General features: G+C 62.4%; 2 protein-coding genes and 1 long non-coding RNA gene across 9 annotated transcripts in view; 2 read left to right on the top strand and 1 right to left on the bottom strand.

Annotated features, from left to right (window-relative positions):
• The first annotated feature begins 4,390 nt into the window (after positions 1-4,390).
• On the top strand, positions 4,391-5,908 carry LOC116152091 (uncharacterized). Its single transcript, XR_004135669.2, has 2 exons — positions 4,391-4,486; positions 4,961-5,908. It is a non-coding gene; the product is annotated as an uncharacterized LOC116152091 (long non-coding RNA).
• Positions 5,909-7,608: 1,700 nt separating this feature from the next.
• Positions 7,609-14,316, bottom strand: part of RASSF7 (Ras association domain family member 7) — a 7,727-nt gene continuing 1,019 nt past the window's right edge. The window contains exons 2-7 of one of the 5 annotated variants that reach the window (XM_031448375.2): positions 12,440-12,513; positions 9,492-9,622; positions 8,594-9,306; positions 8,327-8,455; positions 8,169-8,250; positions 7,609-8,086 (exon numbers count right to left, since the gene is read on the bottom strand). In XM_031448375.2, coding sequence (XP_031304235.1) covers positions 8,055-8,086; positions 8,169-8,250; positions 8,327-8,455; positions 8,594-9,306; positions 9,492-9,615 — 1,080 coding nt within the window. In that variant the 5' untranslated portion in view covers positions 9,616-9,622; positions 12,440-12,513 and the 3' untranslated portion in view covers positions 7,609-8,054. Of the gene's footprint in view, positions 8,087-8,168; positions 8,251-8,326; positions 8,456-8,593; positions 9,307-9,491; positions 9,623-9,925; positions 9,949-10,190; positions 10,291-12,439; positions 12,514-14,316 lie in introns of those variants that run through there. The other 4 variants (XM_064491922.1, XM_031448373.2, XM_031448374.2 and 1 more) reach the window with 4 other exon arrangements.
• LMNTD2 (lamin tail domain containing 2) overlaps positions 10,485-14,316 on the top strand; it is a 6,352-nt gene continuing 2,520 nt past the window's right edge. For 2 of the 3 annotated variants that reach the window (XM_031448355.2, XM_064491918.1), the window contains exons 1-6: positions 10,485-10,749; positions 12,607-12,759; positions 13,166-13,253; positions 13,388-13,543; positions 13,816-13,887; positions 13,976-14,064. In XM_031448355.2, the coding sequence (XP_031304215.2) occupies positions 10,628-10,749; positions 12,607-12,759; positions 13,166-13,253; positions 13,388-13,543; positions 13,816-13,887; positions 13,976-14,064 (680 nt within the window). In that variant the 5' untranslated portion in view covers positions 10,485-10,627. The remainder of the gene's footprint in view (positions 10,750-12,606; positions 12,760-13,165; positions 13,254-13,387; positions 13,544-13,815; positions 13,888-13,975; positions 14,065-14,316) is intronic. The other variant, XM_064491919.1, reaches the window with a different exon arrangement.

The following is a 14,316-nucleotide window of genomic DNA, read 5'->3' as shown; positions in this document are numbered from 1 at the left end:
CGCGCGCTCCTCGACCCGGAAGTGCATGGAGCCGGCTTCCGGGGCCCTCCCGCCCCTCCCGTTGGCAGAAACCACTGGGACCCGGGCGGGGAAAAAGGGCCTGAGGTGGAGGAAGGAGCCACTCCCTGCAGTCGGGGATCTCAAGACTTGGAAATACAGTTTAGAGCGTTAGCATTTTCCAAGGGGACCAGTTTCCTGGGAGAACTTTAGGTATCTAAGCCCCCGCTAGGGGGCTGTGCCGGGCTGTCCTCCCCCGTCAGGAAGATGGCATAGTCCGACCCTCGCCGGCCGCCCGGAGCGAATGGGAGCGGCCGTCTTGCACACCTAGGGTCCCGCCTACAGCCCGGGCCCCGCCCCCACTCGGTGACCCGCCCCCATCGCCGCCGCCCACCTCTCCATCCGCCAGACCCAGAGCGCGAGCCGCCTACAGTCCGGCCTGGCCGCTGTGGTGGCGCTCTCGGGACCAGCGGCTTCGCGCCGTCCGTACACTCTGGCCAAACTGATGGAGCCCTCTGCGCGGGCTCTCCCCGGCGCTGGGCGCAGCGAGGACGAGCCCCCAGACCCGTGTCCAGTCCGGTCCAGACACAGTAAACAATGAACGCTGCGAATCACTACGCCGCGTGGTGTGTGAGAAGCTGATTCGTGCTCTGATGAAAAGATAAAGCAGAGCAGGATCCGCGGCGGGAGCAGAGAGGACTGGCCAGTGGTGGCTGGTGAGGATGGACATGGCCAAGACGTGAGAGCAGAGAGGGGCAGCCGTGGGGAGATCTCGGAGAAGCAACCGGGAACCCACAAGGGAGGCCCACGAGGGTGGGCCCAGGCGGGGAGCGGCCAGAGGCTCCGGGGGCACTGGAGGGTAATGAGCAGGGATGACAGGTGCTGGCCTATAGAGTCCCCGGGGGCGGCAGCGTGTGAACAGACTGAAGCTGCTGGGGCAGACCTGGGGGACCAGTCAGGAAGCCACTTAGGTGAGTCAGGGGCCACCGTGGTGCGGGCTCAGGTTGGGGCAGCGCTTGTGTGGGAAGCTATCTGCTCCTGGTAGATTCTGAAGGCAGAACTGAAGCGAATTTGCTGAGGGGTTAGATATGAGATGCCAGATAAAAGGGGGAAACCAGGAGAGGGTTTCTGGAAGCCAGAAGGAGAAGGCGCATCCAGGAGAACCTCTGAGTGGAGGGAGATGGGGGTCAGGCGCAGAGCAGCGCTGGGGGTGGGGGAGCTGGAGAGAGTTTAAAGAGAATGGGAGGAGAATAATCAGACAGCAGCACCGAGTGGGAAACAAAAGTGGAGGCCACTAAGAAGTATCCCACCAAGAGAGGGTGGTTTTGTTTTTTCTGTTTGCAACAGGAGAAATAATCCCCATGCTTACAAGTTCTAGAAAGGACTTTGCAGAAAGGAAGCATGGGTGTGGATGGTGCCAGAGAAGTGAGGGAGCCTGGAGAAAAATCTTCTCTGTTGGGGGTGGGGGGAGTGGCTGGTCTGTGCCAGCCCTTCTACACGCACATGCCTTCCTGCCAGAGACCACGAGATGTAAGGACCCTGTACAGTGGAGAGTCCCAAATGGGGGTGGGTTGGCATCACTCCACTGAAGCTCCTGAGAAGGTCTGGGACAAGCAGCTTATGGCCAACTTGGAGCACCCTTGGAGAGGAACCAGCCCCTCCCACCTTCATCTGCAGCTGCTCCTCAGGGTTGCTGGAAAATTGTCATGAGAAACGTGTATCCGTGATGAGCTGCAAACATGTCCGCAGTGCACAACCTACCCAGCCATGCCATCCTTTGCGCAGACCGAGATATGTCCCCAGGGAACTGCCAGAACCACTGGTCTGGTCCTAAACTCAGCAAAGCTGCTACCTCTTGGGAGCATAGGCACATATCTGTACCTCCCACCTGACACCCTCTACCCACCCACCCAACAAACAACTCACCTCCCACGTGCATGTATGCACCTTCCTTGTGTACTCCACCTTCAGTGTTGTCGCCCCCAGGCACAATGGCTGGCCACTCACTGCCGCTTCTCATGCTAGTGCCAGGCAAGGACACGCATGTGTGCTCTGCCCACATGCCCCTCACAGACCTGTACCCTGAGCCCTCATTGGGTCCCAGGTGTGTGCTGGCCCAGACACTGTGTGCATGCCCCTTCCCATGTGTGTATGGAAGGGTGGAGCTGCACAAGGAGCTCCCTTGGCCAGCCCTTTCCCCTGTCATCAGGCCTGTGCAAATGCACAGGTCTGCATTCCGTAACTTAGGAAGGTTGGTGTATCAGTGTCCTGGGGCCGCCATAACAAATGACCACAGACTGGGTGGCTTAAAACAACACATTTGTTCTCTGACATTCCTGAAGGCCAGAAGTCCAAAATCTAGGCTGATAGCTGTGTCTTCCCTCCCTCTGCCACAGAGGCCCTGGGGTTAGAACCCAGGACCTCTTGCACACCAAGCACACACTGTACCTCTGAGCCCTATTCCCATGCATTGTGCTCACTCTGAAATCTAGAGAGAGAATCCTTTCTTGCTGCTTTTGGTTTTTGGTTCCAGGCTTCCCTGGCTTGCGGCAGCCTCACCGCAATCTCTGCCTTGGTTTCCACATGACCTTCCTCCCTCTGTATCTGTCTCTTGCCTCTGTCTCTTATAAGCACACTCATCATTGGATCGGGACCCACTCAGATAATCCAGGATGATCTCATCAAGATCTGTAACTTAATTACAGCTGAAAAGACCCTTTTTCTATGTAAAGCAACATTCACAGGGTCTAGGCATTGGGATATAACATAAATTTGTCTGGGACCACCATTCAGCCTACTACAGAGAGTGATAAGGGGTGAAGTCAGAACCAGCAGGACTGGGGGGCACTATTGGGGGTCATACCAGCAGGACAAGATAGGAACTTGGAGTCACCCTGACTTCTGGCCTGTCCTTGTCCCTGAATCCTAGACTTCTTCTCTCCAGACCTCTGCCCTGTCTGTGAATCTCCAGTCATGCCCTGTCCTGAAGGTGTGGGCCTCCTCAGGGATCCCACAGATTCCTAAGTGTTCCTTCAAGACCCACACAGTCCAGGCTTTGCAAACCCCTCAACTTCTGACCCCAATAGAACTGTTCCGGCTCCTTGTTCCTTTGTGCTCCCTCCCCATCCATAGGACCAAACCCCACAACACACTGCACTTGAATTTCTACATTTAGGCTTCATGCTCCTGAGGTCCCAGGCAGGGCCAGATGCATCCCTGGAGCCTCAGCACTTAGCCACCTGGGCAACAGTTCTGAAGGAAGAAATGAAATGACTGAGATGGTGGAAAGGGTGCAGGAGGATCAGGCTGGTTTTAGGGCAGCTGGTGGGCTCCAGCCCAGGCTTAAGTGGGATGCAGTGGGGACAAGGAGTAGGGCGGTGAGTTGAAGGGCAGGAGGGCTACAGGAGAACCTCCAGGGTGGCTGAGGCTGAGAAGGTGCTGCCCCTGGGCCAAGGACCAGTCTGACAGTGGGGGCAGAAGTGTCCTTTGGAGCTGCCTGGAGCCAGGAGAATGGGGTCCTCCAGGGAAGACCAGGCTCTGAGGCAGATGCCAGAGACTCTGGCTGATTTGTGGGAGGTTGGGGAAGAGGGGAGCGCTTGCTTATTTGAGGAGAGGGACACAAGCGTCTTATGAGAACCTCTGTGCCAGGAACAAAGGGGATCAGGCACTTCTCTGCCCAATTAGGGGTCCCAGTGACCCATAATTCGGCCTCCGGAGGCCAGGAGAAGAGTGTGAAGAGAAGGGGGCGCCACCAGAAGTTGGTAACTCCAAATCTGAAACAGTCTGTTCCCTTGATTTACCCCTTTTCAATGCCCGAATAGGATGGGGCAAAGGATGCAGACGAGCCGCCCAGGGCCCTGTGCCCGGTGCGGTCGACCCTCTGGACTCGCACTAGAGCCTTTAATGGCGACAGGTCCCACAGGAGTGACCAGGAGTCCCCTGGGTCGGCCTGTGTGAGCCCCCTGCCGCCAGCCGGACCGCCCCGGAGTGGGTGCAGGGGGTGCGGGCAGCAGGTGATCTCGAGGGCGATGCCCGGGCTACGTGCCCGGGAGCCCGGCGGGATCCGGCTGCGAGGAGGCGGCTGGGCTGTTCCACCGCGGGGGCCCTCGGGGTAGCGCCCAGGGTCGTACCACCCGCTTCTGCCGGCGGGGGAGCGGCTTCGGGGCCAGGCGGCAGCGCGGCGCCCGCAGGCCCCGCCCGGCAGGTGGCGGCCCCGCCCCGAGGCCGACGTGCGGAAAAGAACGCGCCGGCCGCGCCCGCGAGGGGCCGCGCGGCGGTGGGCGTGGCGACCCGTCCCCGGCTCGCGCCCACTGGCTGCGGCGCGGCAGGGCGGGCCCGGCTCGGCCTGCCATTGGCTGCGGGAGTTCTGTATTTGCATACGGGCCGGGCGCGGGGCGCGGGGCGCGAGGATGACGGGGGGCGCGAGGGGGCCGCGGCCGCCACCGAAGTTGGGCCGAGAGCCGGCGACGGCCCCGCGCCAGGGTCGCAGGTGACGCGCGAGGGGGTCCCAGGCTGGCGGGCGGGACCTCGGGCCGAGCAAGGGCAGCGGGCTCGGACAGCCAGTTTGGAGGAGAGGAAGGGGTCTGGGGTGGGGGACGACCCCTCCGCCCTGCCGGCGGTCCCTCCAGGCGCAGGGCAGCCACTGCCCACTGCACATTGCGCTGCTCCGGACCCACTGTGCGTGTGACAGCGGCTGATCTGTCCCTGGGCAGCGCGACCGCCCTGGCCCCTCAGTGACCCTTCTCTGTCCGGCAGGGGACGGCCATACAGGGTCGAGGGTGCTCGCCTAGGTGGGTGGGAGGCCAGGGCTTCCCTATGGACTGGGCTTGCCGGTCTGCACCCAGCAGTGGGGTGGGAGGGGGAAATGGGGGACAGTCAGAGGACTTCGCTGCTCCCATGAGGGGGCTCGGGTAGGCCCAGATGCTCTCTTGGAGGGAACTCTTTTTTTCCCTGTGTATCTCAGGGTGCCAGGATATGCAGGGCTCCTGGGACGGCCTGCTGGATGTCCGCCAAGCTGAAGGCAGCCCTGGGCAGGCACGGGTGTTGTGGTCAGACCCTGGGACATCAGGACCGGAACCTCCAGAACCACCCTCTTGAGGGACACCTCTGGGAACGTTCTTGAGGAGGACAGTAGCAGATTTGGCTTTTTTGTGCACTTCTGCCCCTTCAGCAAGGCCACTCTTGGAGTCAGGACTCTGAAGGCCCATTTGTGCTGCCCAATGATGTGCCCCTCCCAGAAGTGGAGGTTCCCCAGGCCCGCCTTCACTGTTGTGTATTCTCAAGTTCACTGTGAAAATCTGGTCGTGGAGCAGGCCCAGAGCGGCCTCTGGGCGGGCAGATGCCAGGACGCCTCGGCAGGCCTCATCTCCTCTCCCAGGCGTGGGGGTGGAGGGTGGAGGGTGGAGCAGCCTGGTGGGGAGGGGGGGCTTAGTCAGGGCCTCAAGTGGACTTAGACTCCCCTTCGGAGGGACCCTGTCCTAATGGTCGATGTGGTGTGCTGCGTGTCACACCGAGCCGGCTTCGCAGGGAGCTGTGGGTGGCCTTGGGGGTGAGAACCAGTGGAGCGGACTTGCTGCCACCGGTTGATGACTTATGTTGCGAGATCCTCAGTGAACCCTGCTGTTCTCAGCCAGCCCTTGAGGGCACTTCCATGCTGGGGGTGAGCAGACACTCTGAGGTCAGCCCACCGACAGCCTGGCCCTGTGGAGCGACAGTGAGGATGGCGGCCCTCGACATCCCCCTGGCTGGGTGCTGCCTCAGCTCCAGGGAGCTGGCCTGGCTTGGCTGGCCCTGGCCTGGCTTGGCTGGCCCTGCCCTGGCCTGGGGGAGCTGGGCCTCTCCACTCCTCAGCACATCTCACATAGTTTTCAAAGCACAGTTTAAAACTCAGAAGTAAACTTTTCAGATTTGCTCCGTGATCTGATGCACTTCTGGCAACTTTGGGAGGTGTTGGGTTTTGTTCACCTGGAACAGTCATAGGGGAAGAAAGTTCTGCCCCTTTCCCCACCCCAGAACACAGTGGTGGCCTGAGGATCCCCTCTGAGGTGGACAGGTCCCTGGCATTGGCTTTGGAAGGAAGAGGTGTTCCCTGAAAACATGCAAGAGACCAGGGTGTGCCAACTTCCCTTTGGGGGGGGTTGGGGACAGGGTGTGCATGACACTGGGAAGGGCGTGGGAGGGTGGTCCCTGGATGGCATCTGGCCCAGCCACTGATGGCCTGTGCTCAGCTTGGGAGATAACCCCCTGCTGAGACTCGGGGCTGGTGCCCAGAGGTACATCCAACCCTGCTGAGCACAGGTTGGGGCTACAGGTCCCTTCGGACCTGGCAGTGATTGCTTCCAGTCCCCACTCTCCCACCCAGGGCGAGGCCCCATCAGTCTTTACACTCGAGGCTATACCCCGTGTGACCTGTGTTTGGCCCTATCTGGAGCCACGGGTCAGGCCGTTCCCAGCCCTTGGGTACAGGCTGCTGTGAGCTGGGCAGCGGGTTGGCACAGGAGTGTGGACAGGCACAGAACTGGGCTGGGGGCTTTGCAGAGGAAGCTGGGGCGGATTCCTCTGACACTAGATTCCTTTTGCCACTGGCCTGTGCAGCCACTCCTGTCCCTGCTCCATCTTAGGCAGTTGGTACCCAGTCCTGTTTACACCCATGAGCTGTGTACTCTTTGTGGTTTCCTTGCTCCTTGAGCTCAGGACTTCGTGTTCCCTCTGGGCCACCCCAAAGGAAGTGGGGAACACCAGGCCCAGCACAGGGGCCACTCCAGGAGGAGGTTGAGTTCATCCCAAAGTTGCCCACCCCCAAACTAAGCACGAAGATTCTGATGATTTAGGGTGCCCTACACTTTGTTCCTCAATATGCATGCTGCAACCCAGCCTCAGAGCCCCCCAGGTTCTGTCATCACAGAGATCTCCAGTCCAGCCACAGCTCTCAGAGCAGAGAGCCTGTGGCCCACCGAGGACCAGAAATGATGTGGACCTCGCCCTGCCCCAATTCCAAGACTGCAGGCAGGCAGCACAGGCTTCGTGCCCACCTGGGGAATGGAGGTGGGGTGTCGGAACGGAGGTGGCCACACCCTCAAGGGGCCAGCAAAGCTCCCTGAGCTTGGCAGCCCCAGGACTCTGGGGCCTGCCCCCGCAAGCTCTCAAACTCAGGAAACCTGATGGACGGGTCTGGCATGTCCTTGAGTCCTCAAATCTAGGAGCCACCCTAGAGGGAGCAGCAGTTGCCGCCGCTGGTGGGGAGCAGGCCAGGGAGGGGAAGCCAGGCAGGAAAGGGGTCCAGACAGAATCCCAGGTCATTGCTGTGGCTGCTTCAGCCCCCAGACCATCCCAACTTCAACCGCAGGCTCATGCTGCCAAGGAGAGCCCCACCCCCAAAAGAGGAAAGCTGCCCCTCTCCTCTGTGTGGATGGACACAGCAGCCTGAAATGCGACACCCTGGGAGCCCCAGCCTTGGACCCACTGACCACGGGTCCCTGGGAGACCCCTATCTCAGGACCCCTGGCTGTGGCCAGCCCCAGGCAGCTCAGGGTACTCCCCAGTGTCCCTGGAAGAGTCTTAAGTTCTAGACCCCAGAGACTCTGCCCAGTGCAGCCTCAGGACACACTCAAGCCATGTGGGGCAGTTTACTGAGGTTTTAGTGTTGGGGTAGGGAGACATCACACACACACATGTGGGGAAGGATACCTCCCACAGGTAAGCATGTACTCACACGGGTTCTGTGCACCTCCTGTCTCCAAAAAGGAGCTGTGGCCTTTGGGGCCTAGTGAGTTCTGAGCTGGCCATGTCCCGTGCTTCTCTGAGGGTCTTGGCAGATTTGACAAGGACTAGGGTGAGAGTCCTCAGTCTCCCCCTGCCCCCTGTGGCAGAAATCCTAGGGCTCTGAGATGTCCTGTCTCAGACCCAGGGTACCGGGGCTTCCCACCACATGGGGGAAGGAGTCCTCTGCGACCACGGACTCTTCTTCTGTCGTCCAGGCTGGGCTGGCCTTGGCTGCCTTCGCTCATCAGAATCCAGGGCTGGGCTGGCAGTGGATGTCCAGTCTGGGGCAAGAACTGCTACCTCCAGGAGTTCTGCCTCATGGGGGCAACTGTGGGGAGGACACAGGCTGAGAGGGCTGAGAGGGCCACAGGAGGGCCTCATCCCACCCAGAGATGGGGGGACAGACATACTCTCTGGGCTCAGACTGGACACTAGGGCAGGACTCCGGGGGGGTCCTGTGAGGGGCTCTTCTCTGGCTGGAGGCAGAAGATCCTGTGGGGAGAGCAAGTCAGCTTGGAGCTGGGCCAGGCTCCCCACCGACCTGGCCTCCCTCCAGTACTGCTCTGACCTGCGTGCTGAGGGGAACCCCGTCCGGCCGTGGGGGCGGTGGCAGTGCAGCCCCTGTCTGCTGGATGAACTGCTGCAGGTCACACTGACGGAGCTCCCGGTTCAGCTCCTCCAGTTCCTGGGCCTGGGCCTGGGGCATATGGGACCCTCAGGGACTTGCCCAGGGAGCTCCACAGCCTTGTGCCCTCCCACATCCCCCAGAGACTGACATCCAAGTCCAGCCATGTATCAGGGAAACTGGCAGGGGTGTGGGGTCCAGTGGGCTCACCTGCAGCGCATGCTCGGCGGCCTCCAGTGCCCGGCCCACCAGGACAAGGCTGCCCTGCACCTCCACTCTCTGCCGCTCCTGGGCTGCTAGGTCCTGACGCAGGCGTTCCGAGGCAGACACCGTGGGTGAGGGGGGCCCAGGGGTCTCTGCCACCAGTTGCAACTCAGCCTCCAGGGCACGGGCCTGGGCATCCAGGGCCTGCAGGCGGGCGGCATGCTCGGCAGTGGCTACACTCAGCGCCTGCAGGCGTGCCTGCCCCTCACGCTCGCGGGCTTCCTCACGCCGCAGCTCCTGCTCCCAGAAGGCCTCCTGGCCCAGCTCTGCTGCATTCCTCCGCACCCTTTGCTCCAAGCCCTGTAGATCTGTGCAGCAACCTGGCAGTGATGCTACGGGGGCCACAGGCTCGGGTGCCACAGGGCCGGGGGCCAGGCCAGGGCACCCCAGGCTGAAGGTCAGCGCTTTGCGGGGTTCACGGTCCAGTGCTGGTCGAGGTTTCGGGGGGAGACTGGCTCGGATTGGGCAGCGCTCAGGGGGCGGGCAGTTGTCTGAGGAGGGCCTCCCAGCAAGGCTGGGCCCTGTGCGCCTCAGGACAAACTGGACATCGCTGGCAAACTGTCCACAGGTAGCCTGGGCACCCACTGGGCACTCCTGGGGTAGCAGCTGCCGTTCCTTCTCTCTGAGGCGCTGCACCAGCACAAAGCGGCCTGTCTGGCCTAGGGTAGGAGGAGGTGTCAGTCAGCCCATATCCCCTACCCTCTGTCCACCTGGCTTGAGCAGCTGGGGTCGGGGGGCAAGAGGGATGAGCACCAGCCCCAGCCTCCTTGGGGGAAGAAGGGCCAGAGGGTCAGGCCCCACCCCCAGTGCACCTGCTGGGCCCATCTGGGACTCAGGGCCTCACCTATTGCTTGGGCTAGCGCGATGACCACTTCCTGGCAGGTGGTCTGCTCTGAAACTCCACAGACCACGCGCTGGATGCCGTCCACCCACACCTTCAGCTCCATGGCTGCCAGCCCTGAGAGCATCCCTGTCCTGCAGGGAGGGCGAAGGCCACAGGGTCAGGCCCTGCCTGGCCCCAACACAGCCTGGCTCCTCTTTTCCTCTTCCAGGACTGCTTCTCACCCCCAGAACTGGCTCAGGACTGCTGCCCCTCAGCGTCCGGTGCCCAGCCCCACCCGCAGGCCGCACATTCCTGGGGGTGGGGTAGTAAAGACCCGCGCGTCCCCCAAAAGCGGCGAAGCAGTGTGCCCTCGCGCAGGGCTCAGAGGCTTCCCTACTCCCAAGCCTGCTCTCGCCCCGCCCCACTCCCGGAACAGGGCGAGTTATTAACCAGACCTGGTCACCTGGCTCGTAAGGCACAGCCCCTCCCGCGGGGCGCCCGCGCGCAGACCTCGGCCCTTGGGACAGACCGCACCCGGCGCGGGCGGCCCCTCCCCACTCCCGCCCGTCCCCGGGCTCGTTCGCGAGGCCGCCGTCCCGGCCCGCGGCGGTGCAGGTGCGGCGCGGCCTCGGCGCCGGCCCGGCTTGCGCCCTGCCGTCGGAGTTGCCGTCCCGGGCTGCGCCTTGCGTTCTAGAGGCTCTGGGGCCCGGCGCGGCTCACCTAGGCTCACCTAGGCGCTCGAGGGGCGCCGGAACTCAGGAACCAGCCGGCCGCTGCCGGGAGCCCGGCGCCGCCGCAACCTGCCGCCTCCAGTGCCGCGGGAGCGCCCCGGCCCGCCGCCCCATTGGCCCACAGCCCGCGTGCCCCGCCCCGCAAGCACCCATTGGCTCCTCGGCGCGCATGGCCCGCCCCTCGCCAGCACCCATTAGCCACCTTCTCTGAGTCTCGCCCCTGGCCCTCCCTATTGGCTCCCCGCCCGCCCCGCCCCCGGAGGCTCCCAGGTGTGGGCGGGGCTCGGCAGCCAGGAGGGGCTGCAAGAGCCCGGGTCCACGCACGCCCCAATCACGCAAACAACGCGGAAGCTCGTCCCGGCCCGCGGTCCCAGGCAGAGCGTGGGGCAGGTGTCTGGCGCCGCGCTCCCGGGCCGACTTCCGCAGATGCCGCCAAGTCTGATGAGTCTCTCGCCTAGAGAGGAGGCGCTGGCCTGGGACCCCGCCAGCGCGGCCAGCGTCCAGAGGAGCAGCGGGGCCACAGCCTCCCCACCCCCTGTTAGACCCAGGTCGGACGCACAGGGGTCGGGGGGCGGGGCTCATAGCTGGAGGGAGTGGAGCTGGTTGGCCACCGGCCACTCTGGCTGCGGCCAGACTGACAGTTCTTTTGGGGGAAGGGGCCGACCTGAGGTTGCCTGGGACAAAGGCCCTGGGCTCTTTTGTGTGAGGCTCCTTTCTCCCACCAATTCCTGCCCCCAGTGGGGCCCAATGCCTGCCCGAGTGTGGACACACCCCTCTGCCCCGCCGGCCAGTCCGGCTGTTCCATCGGGAGAACCCAAGTCAGCACCACCGCCAGAGTCTCTCACAGTTTCTATGCTACCTGTGTGGAACAGCAGCAAAGGCCTTCAGAGCCTGTCTGCCCCAATCACACTGGGCCACAAGGGCATCTTTCCACCACAAGCCCGACAAGAGCAGAGGCTGAAAGCCTGAACAAATGAATGGTGAATGAATGAAGATGGGGTGGGGTGGGGCAAAGCAGGAGGGCATGGGTCTTGTGGATCATGTCCGGTGCCTTACTTTTGACCTGGGCGGAGGGAACCATGATCATCATTATATGTGTCCCCAGGGTCCCCTGCAGTGGCTTAGGTGATGGAGGCAGGGGAGAAGGTGAGGCTTCTGTCTTGGGCCTAAGTAAATGGGGGCCCATTGTTGGGTAGCACTCAGCAGGCCCCTCTCCCAGGTTCTCTGGGATCTCCCCTGGTTCCTCCTCCCCACCCCACCCCCTCAGTCAGCTCAGGCCCCAGTGAGGTCCACGTGCCCTGGAGTGCCATCCACTGACTTGTGGACACACTCACAGGGCAGCAATGCCGATAATAGCCACCGACTGCCATACCAGGCTGGAGAGGGACTGTGGGAGCCTCCCCCAGGGTTGGTTGGGGGTGTTGTGCTGAGTGGGTGACCATGGCAGGCCGTGTTAGTCACTCTCTGTGTCCTCTGGGCCTGCTGAGGTTAGCTGGGCAGTAGCTCGACCTCTCACAGCTGCTCCTTCAGGCTGGACCAGGAGGTGGGCCCAGGGTTCACTTGGGGCCCTGGTCTGGTGTCGCCCAGGAAGCTCCTGGTAACAAACAGCCCCTCCCCTCTGAGTGCTAGTATCCATGGCAACACTGCGGAGCCTTTCTCTCCCCAAGCCTGCTTGGATTTCAGGCCTCAGGTGAATGTTGTGGGAGGACCCTGGGTCTGACTGGCAGAGGACTAGCACCTCTGGGGGCCCTTGCTCTAGGCCGAGGGGTAGGAGCTTGGGCCCTAGAGGGCCAGGGTGACAGGGAGGAGACAACAGGGAATGTGTGAATACCCAGGTGACATGGAGCCTGGTGGGGGGTGACCTGCTGTCCTGGCCTGGTCAGAAACATGCAGATGTGGACACCCACGTAACTGGCAGTTTGCTGTCCCGTGGGGCGCACACGCGCGCACGCACACACACACACACGCACACCCCTTCTTGGAGGGTGATGCCCTGTGAGCCAGCGGCACCCTTTGGGGCTGTCGTACACACACATGTGTAAGGAGAGCCCTGCAGGGGTGCCCACACACAGGACGCAGGGCAGACAGCCCCACCACCCCTCCTCTCAGCTCCCCCAAGAACATCAAGAATGGCCCCCGAGTCTTGTCAGGAGGCTGAAGGAGCCGAGAAGGAGGCTCTCCCAGTCCTGGTGGACCGAGAACCTGTCAGTGGCCACATAGGGCCTCCAGCTGGTGCACCTGCTGACCCGGTGGCTCCTGCGCACCCTCAGGACACCAAGTGTAGCTCCACTAGGGTGGTCTTCTCCATCAACCTGCAGTAAGGAGGGGAGGGGGTGGTCAGCCACTCGGGCCAGGCCAGCCAGAGAGCAGGGTCCGATCAAGAGGAAGGGGCGCTGGCATTCCAGGTTGGCCCCGGAGTCCCTGGACCCGCACACTCTGCGGCTGCTGTGGGGGCAGCGGGAGCTGGAGATCCAGGCCCTGCGGTGGGCCATCCAGAACCCCCGGAATGGCCGGCACTACCATATCCTGCGGGAGGTGGCTGGGCTTCCACCTGAGAGGTCAGCAGTGAAGCCCTAGTCCTCCGGCCCCACCCAGTCCCTGCCCTGGCCCAACTCCTGGTTTATGTCTGACTCCAACCTCAACTGCTGAGCCCCACTCCAGCCTGACCCCAGCCCAGACCTGGACTCTAGCCCCAGTCCTTACCTGACCGTAATCCCCAACCTAATCCTGAAGAAGTCACTATACTGTAAACCCACCTAGACCCGAACTCTGAGCATTTCGGTGGGTACTAAACCCAACCTAGACTCCACCTCCGACTCAGACCTCTTCAGAGTCTGACAGCTTGACCCAGTCACAGTCTGTGCCCTCAGAACCCTAATGACAGTGAGGAGGAGTTCCTCCTTCTCTCCTCCTTGGCTGCTGGGGGGGGCGGGGGGTGGCCGCTGAGATTGCCCCTTCCCCCAGGAGCTCACGCAGTCAGGAAAAGTTCCTGCAAAATCAGGTCCAAAAGCTGACTCTGCAGTTGAAAGGGCAGAAGGAACAGGCCCAGCTGGTAAGGGCTGTCGGGGAATCCAGGGCTTGGGCATGGGACCCAAGCTGGGGTGAGGGTCTGGGGCCAGGCAGGGGTAGCCTTGGGGGCCAGGGTCTGGAGAAGGCCCCGCCCACCGACGGGCTGTCCTGGAGCAGGAGAAGGCACGCCTGGAGGAGCGGCTGCTGCAGATGCGAAACACGCTGCAGCAGATGGAGGCCGAGTTGCAGGCCCTCCGGAAGTCCTGCCTCCTGCAGCTGGCCCGCTCCTCCTGGGTGGGCCGCATACTGAGATCTTCAACGGGCAGTGTGGAGGTGAGCCTGTGCCCCTGGGGCCCTGCCCTACTCAGCCCGCCCTCCTTGGTTTTCCCTGGGACAGCCGGCATGTCTCCTTCAGACTGGTGCTGCTGGGGGGCCCTGGCTGGTCTGGGACTGGGAGGAACTACAAGCCCTGTGGTCCCACCCACCTGACACTTGGCAATTGTGTGCCTCAGGTGCTAGTGAGGTCAAAGTGGAGAGTTGTGCTGGGTGGAGGGGTGCCCTTTCCCCCAAGCCCCTGCTCAGTGGCCTCCTGTCCCCTTTTGCAGGTGGTGACTGCAGAGACCCTGATGGACCCCAGCGACCTCTCTGAGAGCGATCAGGCCCCCACTGCTGGGGAGGTAAGCAAGCCCTCCAAGTGTGTTCATGGCTCTGCCATCCTGTGGGAGCAGGGGGGGCAGTGCCACATATCTGTTGCTTTTTGGCCAGAGTTTCCGGCTGGAGGATGTGGACTGGAACAGCATCGCTCACCAGTACCCCAACCTCTTCACCAACATCGAGTCCAACTCAGATCAAAAGTAACTGCACTGTGTGGGGACCCCCCCAGGGGCAAGGAGAGGGCTTGCTTTGGCAGGTGTGGACCACAATCCCAGTTCTACCCTTTAGTGTCCCTGGACAGGTCACTTAAACCTTCCAAGCATCATTCTCTGAGCTGTATGATGGGTTAGGGATGAAGAGAAAAGGCTCTGGGGCCATCTCTGTCCAGCCATGAGCCCTTTCCCCATGCAAGGTCCTCAGGATAGGGACCACAGCTTGGTGTGCTCTGCCCA

This window comes from Camelus dromedarius, chromosome 12 (genome assembly GCF_036321535.1).
Source record: "Camelus dromedarius isolate mCamDro1 chromosome 12, mCamDro1.pat, whole genome shotgun sequence".
Classification (NCBI taxonomy): Eukaryota; Metazoa; Chordata; class Mammalia; order Artiodactyla; family Camelidae; genus Camelus; species Camelus dromedarius.
The sequence above is the reverse complement of the archived record's forward strand: the minus strand, read 5'-3'. Positions and strand labels throughout refer to the sequence as shown.